General features: G+C 39.7%; 1 protein-coding gene across 1 annotated transcript in view; it reads right to left on the bottom strand.

Annotated features, from left to right (window-relative positions):
* Window positions 1–1,093: 1,093 nt before the first annotated feature.
* ntn4 (netrin 4) overlaps window positions 1,094–13,469 on the bottom strand; it is a 38,565-nt gene continuing 26,189 nt past the window's right edge. The window contains exons 6-10 of the mRNA XM_074697662.1: window positions 5,200–5,413; window positions 5,021–5,115; window positions 4,543–4,611; window positions 4,287–4,460; window positions 1,094–1,951 (exon numbers count right to left, since the gene is read on the bottom strand). Of these exons, the coding sequence (XP_074553763.1) occupies window positions 1,812–1,951; window positions 4,287–4,460; window positions 4,543–4,611; window positions 5,021–5,115; window positions 5,200–5,413 (692 nt within the window). The 3' untranslated portion in view covers window positions 1,094–1,811. The remainder of the gene's footprint in view (window positions 1,952–4,286; window positions 4,461–4,542; window positions 4,612–5,020; window positions 5,116–5,199; window positions 5,414–13,469) is intronic.

The raw sequence follows: 13,469 nt of genomic DNA, 5'->3' as shown, positions 1-13,469 counted from the left end.
TTTTTCGGAAAAGTTTCGTTAGAGGTTAGAAACAGGTCTTTACGACACATTTAACGATGATTGACAGCTGCCGTTCATGTGTATTTTTTTCGGGGATTGTAAAATATGTCGGGAGGTAGAGCCAAGAAGTGATTAGACCCACGAAAGAAAAAAAATATATATTTTTGTCACCCAGCTCCCCTTAGAGAACATTATAAGTGACGACATGGACCTGTCCTTCCATCCATCGTTATTGGGAATCGTCATATTATCGTCATCTTTGCACTTTGTATGGATCATTTGTTGATCATGGACACCACACTTTTTGTGTCTTCAGTGATATTTTAACTACTTCTTTCTCCTCTGTTTGTCTGGAGATCCTACATGTAACCATGGCTGCATTGTTTACATGTGAAATCACCTGTTAGCAGCCTGTAGCATGTCAATGCTAACTGGTGCAAGGCCGGATGTTTCCCCACAAGGTGAGGAGAAAGAGGTGAGGACAACGTGCTGGTTCTCAGGTGTGAGCTAAGAAGTGACGACATGGACCTGTCCTTCCAGGACGAGCTAGCTGTGCTAACCCAGCAACAGAGGGAATACCAGAAGGCAGAGTAGCATCATGCTATTCACAGACATGGCTAACAGAGCTAACACCAGACACCAACGCCACATTGGAAGAAATTCACCTGCTGGCTGACTGGACAATGATGGACAAGCTGTCAGCATCTATTTTCTTATGGAGCTTTTTGCACTTTCTATACACTTTCTTACTTTTGTTTTCTTGATTTCTCCTGTGACTTCAAGATAAGGTTTCTCTCTGCAAGATAGAAACCTGAGATATAACCATCGACTTGCCCACAACAAACAGAAAAACTTGAGACTTGGACCAAATGACTTGCTACTTGGGATTCCTTATGCAATTGTCTGGTATCAACTTCCTCTTCCAGGTGAAATCTGCTCACACTGCACCCTGAGGCAAACCGAGTCCTGCTGGATCCACTCTCAGTCTGACAAACATTAAAACATCAGCAACATCATAACAAAGAAACAAAGAGGTAAAGAAGAACGTAATATTTATATAGATATATACAAATAATACTGTACAAGAGCACAAAGGAAGGAATGAGCGTGGCGTGGATTGAGCTGTAATACGAGATGAATCAGGAAACAAACGCTGCAGCAGAAACGTTGGATCGGCTGTTTTTTACAGGAGAACACAAACCTACGGAAAGAGCCGGAATCTGGACTGTGCTCGTAATATACCTCTGCATTCAAGCACACACACACACACACACATACACGCACACACACATTTGAAAAACAAGCAAATACATTCAGGGTAAATCCCATTCACTCTGATTTCAACACAGGCACACCTGGACTGGCTAAGGTTTAACCACCTGTAGTGGCTTGTATGGCTTGTTCAGCGTCACTCCGAGTGCTTTGCACATTACGTCTGCAGCACACACACACACACACACACACACACACACACACACACACACACACACACACATCCTGCTGTATGTGTGTGTGTGTGATTGGTCGTGCTCCATCCAGCGTCCATGTCAGGGGTCATCCAGAGTGTGTGTGTGAAGTCCTCCTCTCTTTGTGTCCATGTTCCCTCAGTCCGTCTCAGGCTAAAGTGCAGCAGAGAGAGAGAAACCGCCTGGCGTGCTTTAAACCCCGCCCACTCGCTCTTATTGGACGACAGCAGAAATAAGAAAGAAGAGGCTCCGATCGCTCTGAGTCCACCGTTACGATTCACAGCTGGAGGACAGGAAACTCTCTGCACAGTCTGTCTGTGTGTCCTCTGTCCTCCAGAGGGCGCTCTACCAGTTGCAGTCTTTCTTGAGCAGCGTGAGGACTTTGCGACCCAAACTGGCTTTCCAGGGCTTGACGAAGCTCTTCATGTTGACCAGGAGGCGGCCCTGCTTACGGTCCGAGTGTCCCGCCACCAGGTACTCCACCCCTGAGGGCAGAGGGCAGAGTTAGAGGCAGTTTGGTTTCAGCCTGGTTTATGCTCCTGCTCCGTCTGTCTCTGCATCAAAACCACTCAGACAACAGGTCGTCTGTGATTGGTCGGCAGTACGTAGGCGTTTCAGCCTGCACGGTAACCTCGTAACCTCAAAAACTTCTGCTCAACATTCATCATTCCTGACTCCAACGCATCACGTGTGTTTCAGTAATTCAGAGCACAGCTGTACCAGAAACTGTCGATAAGACTCGTGCAGAAATGATGCTGCCAACTAGTGTTCAGGCAGAGTATTGCAGAGCAGCTCTGACACTCCAGGGCAAAAGTAAATCTGCACACTTCAGCATTTTAAAGATTTAAAAAAAAAGAGTTTTTTCTAGAATAAAATGACTTTATGAGTTTATTATCTCATTTTTAGCTCTTTTAAAAACTTGCTAACAGTTTAAAGTTTACTTTTTAACAGAAACAAGATGTTTACTGTTGATAAAAAGACTGTGAGATGATAATATCAGTAGGGATGGGTATCAAATCAGATACTTTTATTGGTACCGTCCAAATTCTGTATCACATAAAATCAAATGGTACCATGTTTAGGCACCTACACTGCAAAAAACTGAAATCTTAGAAAAGCGTTTTTGTCTTAATTTAAGTAAAAAGTCTCTTTTTAGACTCAATATGAGCCCCAGTGAACTGATCACTCCAGAAAAATGTCTTGCTTCAAGTTATTCAAAGACAAAATGAGGTCTGAATTGCTGTAACTAGTAAAAAAAAATCTACCAATGAAACAAGAAAAATTGCCCGAAAATTTGATTAAAACTAGAATAATGTCTTGCTATGACTAACTTTTCTTTTGTTTCATTGGCAGACCTCATTTTTTGTGTCTTGATAACTTGAAATTTAGAAATTTGTCTGGACTGGTCAGATGAATGTGGCTCATATTAAGCCTAAACAGACATTTTCTTCTGAAAATAAGACAAAAACACAAAATGAGATTTCAGTTTTTACAGTGTAAACCCATATTTTGAGAAATAAAATGTTAAATTGAAAAACTATATTTTATTATCAAACAGAGTCATATTTATCACCACATAAACACACAGAAAAGTCTCAGAAATTGGTACCATTTAGTTGCCAGGTACTGGGCTTAAGTACCGTATTGTTTCAAATACAGGAAGCAACCCATTTCTAAATATGAGTATATAAGTGCCTTGTAAATGGTATTTAATTCGTCTCAAACAGACCACCTGGACTTTATTTTCTTATTTTGTCCCCAAAGAGTCAGGACACGCCCGTTAAGCTCATCTTCTCTACTTTTGTAAAATGTTTGATTTTTTTTTTTCGCTTGCCCATCTAATAGAAGAGTTACGGTAATGAGAACAACCTGCATCAACCACACTGGGGAACAATTTGCAAAAAGAGTTTTCTGTTGAGTTAGATTTTTATACTGATTAAAAATCAAGTGTAGCGTTGGTTCAGGCAGGCCACGACATCAAGCTCTGTTTCATTATCGACGCAGATCAGCTGATTGATCAGCTGACTGTCACTGTCTTCATGTTGATTGCTCTGCTCTGTCTGGGTTTTTATTTTTGCTGCTGCGCTCCCTTCCTATGCCGTTCATGATGGCTGGTGATGGGCAGGAAGATGTGCTTTTTACAGGCACAAAATGCAGTTTGAATTCATTTTCTGTTTGGTTTTACATGCCTGATTTTAAATGACCATCCAGGGCTTCCATAGTGTAGACAGGAAGCAGCTCCTGAATGTCTGCAGTTTAAAACATTTCTTATCATTTTTTTTAAGAGGCAGGAAAACATATTCCTGTGGGTTTTGATAGAGGAAGGATTTTTGTGTCTGTGGAAGTTAAAACAAGCTCAAACATACGGTAAGATAGTCACAATGCTAATTGCGTTAGCCCGGCAGTTAATCAGTAGACATATCCTTTGTAAAAACATAAAAGTGTTAAATAAACATTGCAGTCATTCCTGTTTCTTTCATATTCTGTTGTATGTCAATATTTAAAGATTTTTATAAAACAAGCACATATCTGTTAAGTAAAGTTTGTGACGTGATGGAGAAAAACTGAGATCAGTTTTGGATTCTGCATCCAAAAATTAGTTGAAAACAGCTGACAGACCTAACTCAACAAAAACTGTGTTCCCCAGTGTTAAAGGTTGTGACTGGAAACTGGGCTCACAGGTGACCCTCATCCAGATCAGGTGATGTCAGCGAGACAAGGACGTCTGCAGGTAAAACATTTCTGTGCATGCTCCATCAGAGATTTAACTCCCTCTTGTCGATGTTTCAGGATATTTGATTTCTTGAACGTTTGTCTGACCTGGGTTGAGGATCGGACAGGTGCAACCCCTCGCGGTCCAGGACTCTGGGTAAAGCGTGACCCGACCTCGCTGTATCTTCACCTTCGTGTTCTGACTGAGCACCTTCTGAACTTTGACCTCCACCTCGGCGTGGGAGCCCTTATCGTGGGCGGACAGCACCTTCACTTTCAGGACTAAACGGCGACGGAGAGAGAAATGAGACGTTAGAAAACGGAGCTGAGATGTTTTTGAAGCGTGGAGTTAAAGAGTTCTCACCGTATGCATAATTCATGGTGCAGAAGAGTTTACTGTTGGTCAGCGCCTGCTCTTTGCACTCACACTTCTCTGCAGGGGGCAAACACACACACAGATTAATATTTATAACATAACTGATGCATGTGTGTGTGTGTGTGTGTGTGTGTGTGTGTGTGTGTGTGGTCTGAGATGCTGTGCACAGCGTCCTAAGAATGCAATCGCAGTGTGTGTGTGTGTGTGTGTCCTGCACAGAGGAATGTGCCAAGCTGCAGTTACATGAAGCTGGGGGGTCTGAGGGACGGGACACTTGGAAACTGTCCATACACACACACTCACACACACACACACACACACACTCACACACATCCGTCTTTGTTCCATGTCCTTGTAAGGCCTTATCAGGACTTTCATTACTAAACCATTAATGCTTGGTCACCAGACTGTAGAGGAGGCTGGAAAACACACACACACACACACACACACACACACACACACACACCTGAGTAGTGGAGGGCAGAGAAGAGTTCATGCACTCCGAAGATCCTGACTGGCTCGCTGGAGTTTCCCTCCAAGTTGTAGAGCTCCAGATCAGACCTGTTGGAGACAAACAAACCGGTTCGTCTTAATCTGATCCAGATCGGACTAGTCTGACACCTGGGGGGCGTTTGTTTTACTCACACTGACATGCAGTCCCCTGTAAACGGATCACAGTCCCCGGCGCAGTCGCACGGACGGCAGCCGTACTCGTGGAAGCCCCAGTATCCCACCATGCACCTGTCGCAGTGAGCTCCGCCCACTCCTGGTTTGCAGATGCAGTTTCCGTTGGACGGGTCGCAGAGGGAGCCGTCGGCCAGGTGGAACGGCATCGAGCCCAGGGGGTGACAGCTGCACGCTGGAGGGAAGGAAACAAGACACATAAAAATTCATCCTATATTCGGCCCATATTTGGTTTAAAGAGGGGGTGTTGTGCTTTTTCAGTCTTAATCATGTCCCTCTGGAGCTGCCGTAGTATCTTTAAATGAATTACATCTAAAAAAAGACACAACTCATTTTTCTTTCATTGGTGTTTTGAGCATCTGTTATAAAATTATAGCTACTGTCTCTTTAAGGCCCCCCACTCCTCAGACCCCCTCTCCTCTGATAGGCCAGTTAGGAGTCTGAACATCCAGCTTTGTTACTTTAAGTCCATGTTTATGATATGGAAAAGCAGGATACCCCTCTTTAAATCCTCAGTTTTGAGTTTCAGTTGAGCTGTGAGTTGGTGATTATTTTCCGACTTAAACAATCAATAAAAACTCTGAGTAATGCAGTCATTTAGATTTTCCTAAGACGTCTTATCCCCTCGCTGCTTAACATGTTAATGTGTTCAAACCTTCAGCAGTTAATATTCACATAATCCTGTTTTCTGTACGCTGAAAGTTTCACTACAATCAAACTTTAAACAGTAAAATCAATGCAACCTAAACACTCAAAATCAAGACGAAGCTAAACGTGTGAACAAACTAGAGTTTAAAGAGCTTTATGCAAAAATACAGGTGCAAGAATGATGGAATAACTCTTATCTTTTGAGACTTTTGCAGATCACTACAAGCTAACTGATTTAAGGCAGTCATCTGTTTGTGTTTGTGAGAGTTTGGGAACTTTTAGGTCCTGTTTATGTTTATCCTGATTATGCAAAACAGTCCCCCACCAGTAGAGGGCAGTGAAACAACAATGAAAGCCTTTTGGTGAGGGGCAGTTTACTCTTTATGTTTGGGCTTCTCGTTAACAGGTAAACAGTGTTTTAGCCAAGCGGCAACCTCCAGTCTAAGAATATGAGACAATGCTGAAATGCTAAAATCTGCTGTTTCTCGAGTGTTGGCTTGAGGCTGGCTCCGGAAGTACAGGAAGTCACAAACACACCAAGCCAAAAAAAGCTGTTTTCACAGCAGAAATTAACCTATTTACAGCCTGGTTCAAAAAACGTCTCCTGTCTGAGTCGCTAATTTTACTATCAGCACCCACTGTACGGGGGGTGATTTTTTCTCTAACTCGGCCGTCAGGAGGATATTAAGATCGAGAGCTTGCCCAATCAGAGGCACAGCTCAGGGTCATGTGATCGACAGGCGCCCTATGGCCGAATGTGAAGCTCTTGCCACTTCCAATATGGCCGCGACAGCCGATCTGCTTCATTTTCCATTTCAGAAACAGACAGGTGACGTCGAGGAGACTATGTCCATGTTTCATACAGTCTTTGGTTTTAGCCGACCTGAAATAGAAACTTTTGAAAACGGGCCTCTAGAGTGAAATTTTTCCAAAAATGACAAAAATGATAATCATTTTTTTCTTCCAAGAGTCTAATCACTTCTTGACTCTACCTCCTGACATATTTTACAATCCCCGAAAAAAATTCATAAGAACGGCAGCTGTCAATCATCAATAAATGTGACGTAAAACCTCATTTTTAACCTCTTATAACTAATGAAAACAAAACTTTTCAGAAAAAAAGAGGACTTGAATACAAGACAGCCAAATAATATCAAATCACCACAACAATCAGGCGTGAGAAACATTTCTACCAGGTGTATTAATTTTTTAAAGGTCAACCACAGCCCATCTGGAATGACTGGGGAGATGGATATTTTTGACCTATACTGCAGCCAGCCACCAGGGGGAGCAGTTTTTGTGGAGACCTCACTTCAACCCGAGCAGGAGGATGTCCATTTTTTTACATTTCTGTTCAAACCCTGATTTTTTTCACTGCAGTTTTTGGGTGAAACCACGACATTCAAAAGGAGACAAGGCCATCTAAAAGCCCCAAACAGCTTTGACTGGAGAAACATGCAGATTTTAAAGCATGAAGACGACAGAGATGGAGCTGTGTTTGAGCTTCGCAATTAGGGGTAAATTTAACCCCCAGAACCAAATTTAGATCCAAGTTCAGACGGTTGAAATGCAGCTGAATTCAAGAAACTCAACACTTAAAGCAGTTTTTTATGACGGTATCATCTCGGATGTGTTTGTTTCTGCAGATACGCCAACAGTAAGTATGTAAACACATTGCTAACTTGCTAATTGGTGCCAAACAAACAATAAACTTGTGAAAACTAGGATCTTGTTTGTTTTTCAGGCCTTTTGCCATGGACTACATCCTTATCTTCAAACTGTAACTTGGCATCAAGTCAGAGGATCATTAAATTTAGTGAGATTAAACCTCTGCTCACCATAAATGTTTGAGCCAAATTTCGTCACAATCCTTTGAATTTTTCTTCAAGTATTCTGATTTAAAACCGACGACCTGCTGCTTCTGTAGCTCAAATGCTTCGATTAACTTTCTTCATTTGTTTGGAGAAGTAGAGAGATGAATGTGCAGGAAACGAGAAGTTGGAAAAGTCACAAATGTGAGGAACATTCGGGTCTAAAGGTCTTTAAGTCGACTGTTTGGTGACCCGACGATAATTTATGAGCAGCACTCGAGGATTTCATCATTCCTCAGTCCTTCGGTGTGATGTTAGTGCTCGAGCTGTTACACAAAGGACTCTCTCTTTTTCTTATCACACACACACACATTCCCTCCCTCCTGTCCCCTCTAATTGTGTGCTGATAGTGTGTTCTTTAAACAACCTCCAAAAACAATATACTCACACACTCTCTCACACACACACACGTTTCCACAGCTTGAAGAACTACCGTCTGATCTTTCTGCTCTTATCGATACTCAGACCAGGAGCTCTGCAGGAGGAGGTGGGAGGCCTCTCCCATAAATCTGTCCCTATCTCCAGGGGCAGACGGAGGGGGGAGCAGGGGGGAGACGAGGTGAAGGAGAGAAACAGAGCAGGAGGCGTTGTTTGGAGCCGTTTCTCTGCGGTTTAATGATGCTTGAAGCCGGACTGGCAGTAAATGACTGTAAATACTCAGTGTAGACCCTGAGGCCTGTCTGCTGCTCTCACCACTCCTTCATGAATAATGTACCATCAAACCTCAGAGTACAGGACAACAGGGCAGGGTGGGATGTGTCCTCAAAACAAAGATCATGTGGTGAAAAAGTTGGATGGACACACCTTAAATGAAAACACTCCCTGGGGCTGAGGCTGAACTTTTGCAGAGTTTTCAAACATATCGGGTGTTTTCCTGTTATCTGTGACTGGAGATGACATAATTTTACAACAGAGTCACTCACAGGATTTTTTCCACAATCAAAATGAGCAGAAAAAGGGAAACTAGAGGAAAAGAAGGTTCGACATACTCCACAGAGATCCAGATTCATAAGAAATCGCAGTATGATACAGAACCATAAGGAGATAAAGAATGATATGACACAATGCCCACTGTATGATGGGATAGGGTTCGGGCTGGTAAATTAAAAAAGTAATCATAAGCTAGAAAAGAAACTATTAGAAAAAATATGACCCTAAAGCAATATGATTCAATATATTACAAAAAGATACAAAACAATACAAAACAATATAAAACAGTTTGATATGATAGTATAGAAAAAAGAAACAGTATGAAACAAAAAGTTACAATATGACAAGAAATGATACATAAAAGCTATGATAATATACAAAAAATACGATACGAAACAAAAAGATATAATGCAAGACGAACAGTATGAAAAGGTTCAATACAATTTAATACAAGACAATATGAAAGGATACGGAAAGATAAACCATACTACATAACTATTTAAAACTATAGGATACAAAACAAAACATAATATAAAATGATTTACGTACCTATATGATACAATACAGCTGTATGAAACAATACGTAATGAAACAAAAGGATAAGATATAATGCGATACCATACAAAATTGTTCTATACTTTTTATTATTATTCTATTTTATATTTTATAAGGATATAATGTGATACAACATGGTATGAGACACAAAAAACCATGGTACGCAATACAATGTGATGTGAAACGTCTAAACGCTTTGATATGATACGAAAATAATATGAAACTTTATGTTGTGATACACTAAGATAAGACCATTCCTATAAGATACAATTTGTTACAGTAAAATGTGATAAGCTACGGTACGATTCAATACAATTTAGTGTTGTATAAAACTATATGGATACAGTAAAATATGGTAGAAACCACTCAGTACAGTACAATATGAGAAGTTACTTTATGATTTTATATGATGATATGATATGATATGATATGATATGATATGATATGATATGATATTACATGATATGATATGAAGTGACATATGATACGATACACTATGATATAAATGTTATGATACTTATGATACACTATAACAATATGATACACTATGATATAAATGACACATTATGATTGATATGATATGATATGATATGATATGACATGATATGATATATGATATGATATGATATGATGTGATATGATATATGATATGATATGATATGATATGATATGATATGATATGATATGATATGATATGAAATGATATGATATGACATGATATATGATATGATGTGATATATGATACGATACACTATGATATAAATGACATGATATATGATATGATATGATATGATATGATATGATATGATATGATATGATATGAAATGATATGATTTGACATGATATATGATATGATACACTATGATATAAATGACACATTATGATATGATATGATATGATATGATATGATATGATATGATATGACATGATATGATATATGATATGATATGATGTGATATATGATACGATACACTATGATATAACTGATATGATTTAAATGATATGAAATATATGATACACTATAAAAATATGATAAGATATGGTATGATGCAATACACTATGATATAAATGATAATCAATAGTATTATTTGTGATATGATATAAATTATATGATACATTATGATATGATGTGATGTGATATGATATGATTTGATACATAAAATTATACACTATGATACACTGTGATTTAAATGATACGATTTGATACACTATGATATAAATGATATTATTAAGTACGATATATGATAATGATATAAATGATATGATACAAGATATGATACGATATACTGTGATACATTGTGATACAAATGATACATCATGATATGAAATGATATGATATGATATGATATGATGTGATATGATATGATATGATATGATATGATATGATATGATATAACATTTGACAAACCAAAACAGGATATGATACAACATGTGAAAATGAGAACATGAGAAAACACTACACAATGGGATACAAGAAACAACAATCTAGTTATGAGTAGATGTGATGTGTTTCAAAAGATTAAATAAGTTGCAACTGAAACTTATTCAACAGGATCCAGCGTCCAATAAATAAGAGATCTGATGAGATGCAGAATGATATGAGAAGATATAAGACAGTAGGATGGGATATGATAGGATTTAATAAGATAACACATAGTAAGTTTTGCATTTCTTTAGAAATCAGGACTACATCCACCAGTTGCTGGACTTCATCTTTTTGAAAACTTTGACATTATTTATGTTTCCGTTCTCGTCTCTGATGCTGAAAACACTGAATCAAAATCATTTTCAGAGCACTGATAACTGCACAAATTAAAGTTATGCTTTTAAGGATTCTTCTGTGTTAAACAAACAGCTTTGTATTTTTCCTGAAACGATGATGTCAGATCAACCTCCCCTGGCACTCACACCAGACAGTTTATCAGACGGTTTATCCCCGGAGCAACAGAGATAAGATGAACGTAATCATGAGACCGAGGTGTGCAATATCAATAAAATCATAAAGATATCAGATTTATAGACTCTGCAGACGTGCAACATGCAGGCAAGACACACACAAGACAAACACTGGACAAGCCCCGACAATAACAAGACAAGATTTCACTTTAACAGAGAGGATTTATGTGTGTGAGTCTACTCCATTGTTTGAGAAGTTAATAATTAACCCGGATTATAGCGCCACTTCAGCTGCATGTAAATCCAAAACACGTGTGGCTGTGTTCAGAAAGAGTGTGTGTGTTTACATATCTGCGTGACAATTTATGAGCTTTTCAGGGGGTCACTAGACAAGGACTCCTGTGTGTAAAAATGTGTGTGTGTGTGTGTGTAAGATAGCTGCTCTAACAATGAAAACTTTATGAGCGTGTGCAGAGACATGACAAGACACCTGCCCGAGCAACCAGTGCAGACAACAAAATCCCCCGACACACACATGTAAACAAACACTGTAACTCTCCCCCTGCTTAAGTGTTTTCTGTGTGTATGAGCTTGCGTGGAGCCTGACAAGAGTGTTTTCTTTCCCGGGCCCCTCGCTGCCTGGTATGAAAAAAATGTTCCTCACGATGGAGGGAAATTCCTCCATTGTCAGCGAGCGGCTGCAGCGGGATTTCACAACCTGTACCGTCGTCTCAGGGGTTCTCCGAGCACGCCATCGCTCCCATTTTCTATCAATCAGCTGTCACAGCTTTCATAGGAACGCCACGGCAAACAAAAAAACACAAACAAGACACTCAACACAGGCGCTGAAATCCAAACCACACATTACGTCTGTTCCTGAAACTGTGATGGGCCAATTTTCCTCACCTGAGACACAGACACACCTGAGCGTTTTGCTGTGTCATTCTAGCATTCCTTCATATGAAATGGATAACTAAAATCAAAAAAGACCCCGAACTGGTCCTGAAAGACTCAAAACACAAGGATGAGACTGAAAACTGGAAGATACTGACAGAAGAGGTCAGCAAACAATTGATAGGATGGTAAAAAAACAGAGAAAGACTTAATGAGGCTAAATGCTAACTTCAGTGTGCCAACATGTTAATTATCACAATGCTAACATCTAGCTGACATCTTAGTGTTTTATTAGCTTATGAAACAGAACAGGAAATAGAAATATCACCAGTAGAGGCACCCTTAAGAGTTAACAGATATGCTAGCAGTAGCATGGGCTGTTTCTGAAGTCAGAAATTCTGGCTGAATCTAACTTCAGTTGACCTAACAAGAGGTAAACAGGTGGGCCTTAAGCCTCCACGCTAACTGCTATAGTGTAACCACCTGTCAATCAAATCAGCCATGCCCTTATATGGGCATAACCTATAACTTTTAAAATCTTAAAAAAATGAGTTGTAAGAAATTAATATGACATAACATAATAGGATACAATGACAGGGTATGGTGTGATATGATACGATACGGTACGGTTACGGTACATTACGTTAAGTTATGGTACGATACGATACGATACGGTACAGTACGTACCGATACAGTACGTACCGTACCGCACCGTACCGTACGATACAGTACGGTCCGGTACGTATATGGTACGGCACATTACAGTACGCAATGGTATGGTACAGTACGATACAATACGGTACGGTACAGTACAATACAGTACGGTATGGTGCGGTTACAGTACAGTATGGTACAGTACTGTAGGGTATAGTACGGTACGGTACAGTGCGGTGCGATAACAGTATGGTACGATACGGTACGGTACAGTGCGACATGATAACATACGAGAAGATATGATACCATATGATGCAATACTTGCAATACATTTAACTGTACGTTACAATACAATAGGGTACAGTATGATATGATACAATAAGACCTGTTACTGATGGCATGGTACCATAATATATGATAGGATAACACACAAAACAACACAATACGTCACGACGTGTCACGACACATCATGACATGACACATAAAGAAAAGAGGAGGGCCTTTAGCTTCTTCACAAACAGCCACAATGTGCTCACCTGTCAGTCAAATCAGCCATGCCCTTATATATTACTTCTTTCTGTTTTATTGTTTATTTCTGATGTAAAGACTTTTGAATGGGTGTGTATGCGGTTATAGACACTTTTGGAGCCAGCCTCTGGTGGGCACTCAAGGAACTGCAGTTTTAACACTTCCACTTCTAGCTACATGCAACACTTATTTTAACGTTACTATTCTTAGTTCTCGACACTTTATTTACCATTAACTTGTCATCGTCTTATCATC

The sequence above is a fragment of the Halichoeres trimaculatus genome, unplaced genomic scaffold (assembly GCF_033239565.1).
Source record: "Halichoeres trimaculatus isolate MK-OKI-2021-1 unplaced genomic scaffold, fHalTri1.1 fHalTri1_scaffold_21, whole genome shotgun sequence".
Lineage (NCBI taxonomy): Eukaryota > Metazoa > Chordata > Actinopteri > Labriformes > Labridae > Halichoeres > Halichoeres trimaculatus.
Note: the sequence above shows the minus strand (reverse complement) of the source record. Positions and strands in the feature narration are given on the sequence as shown.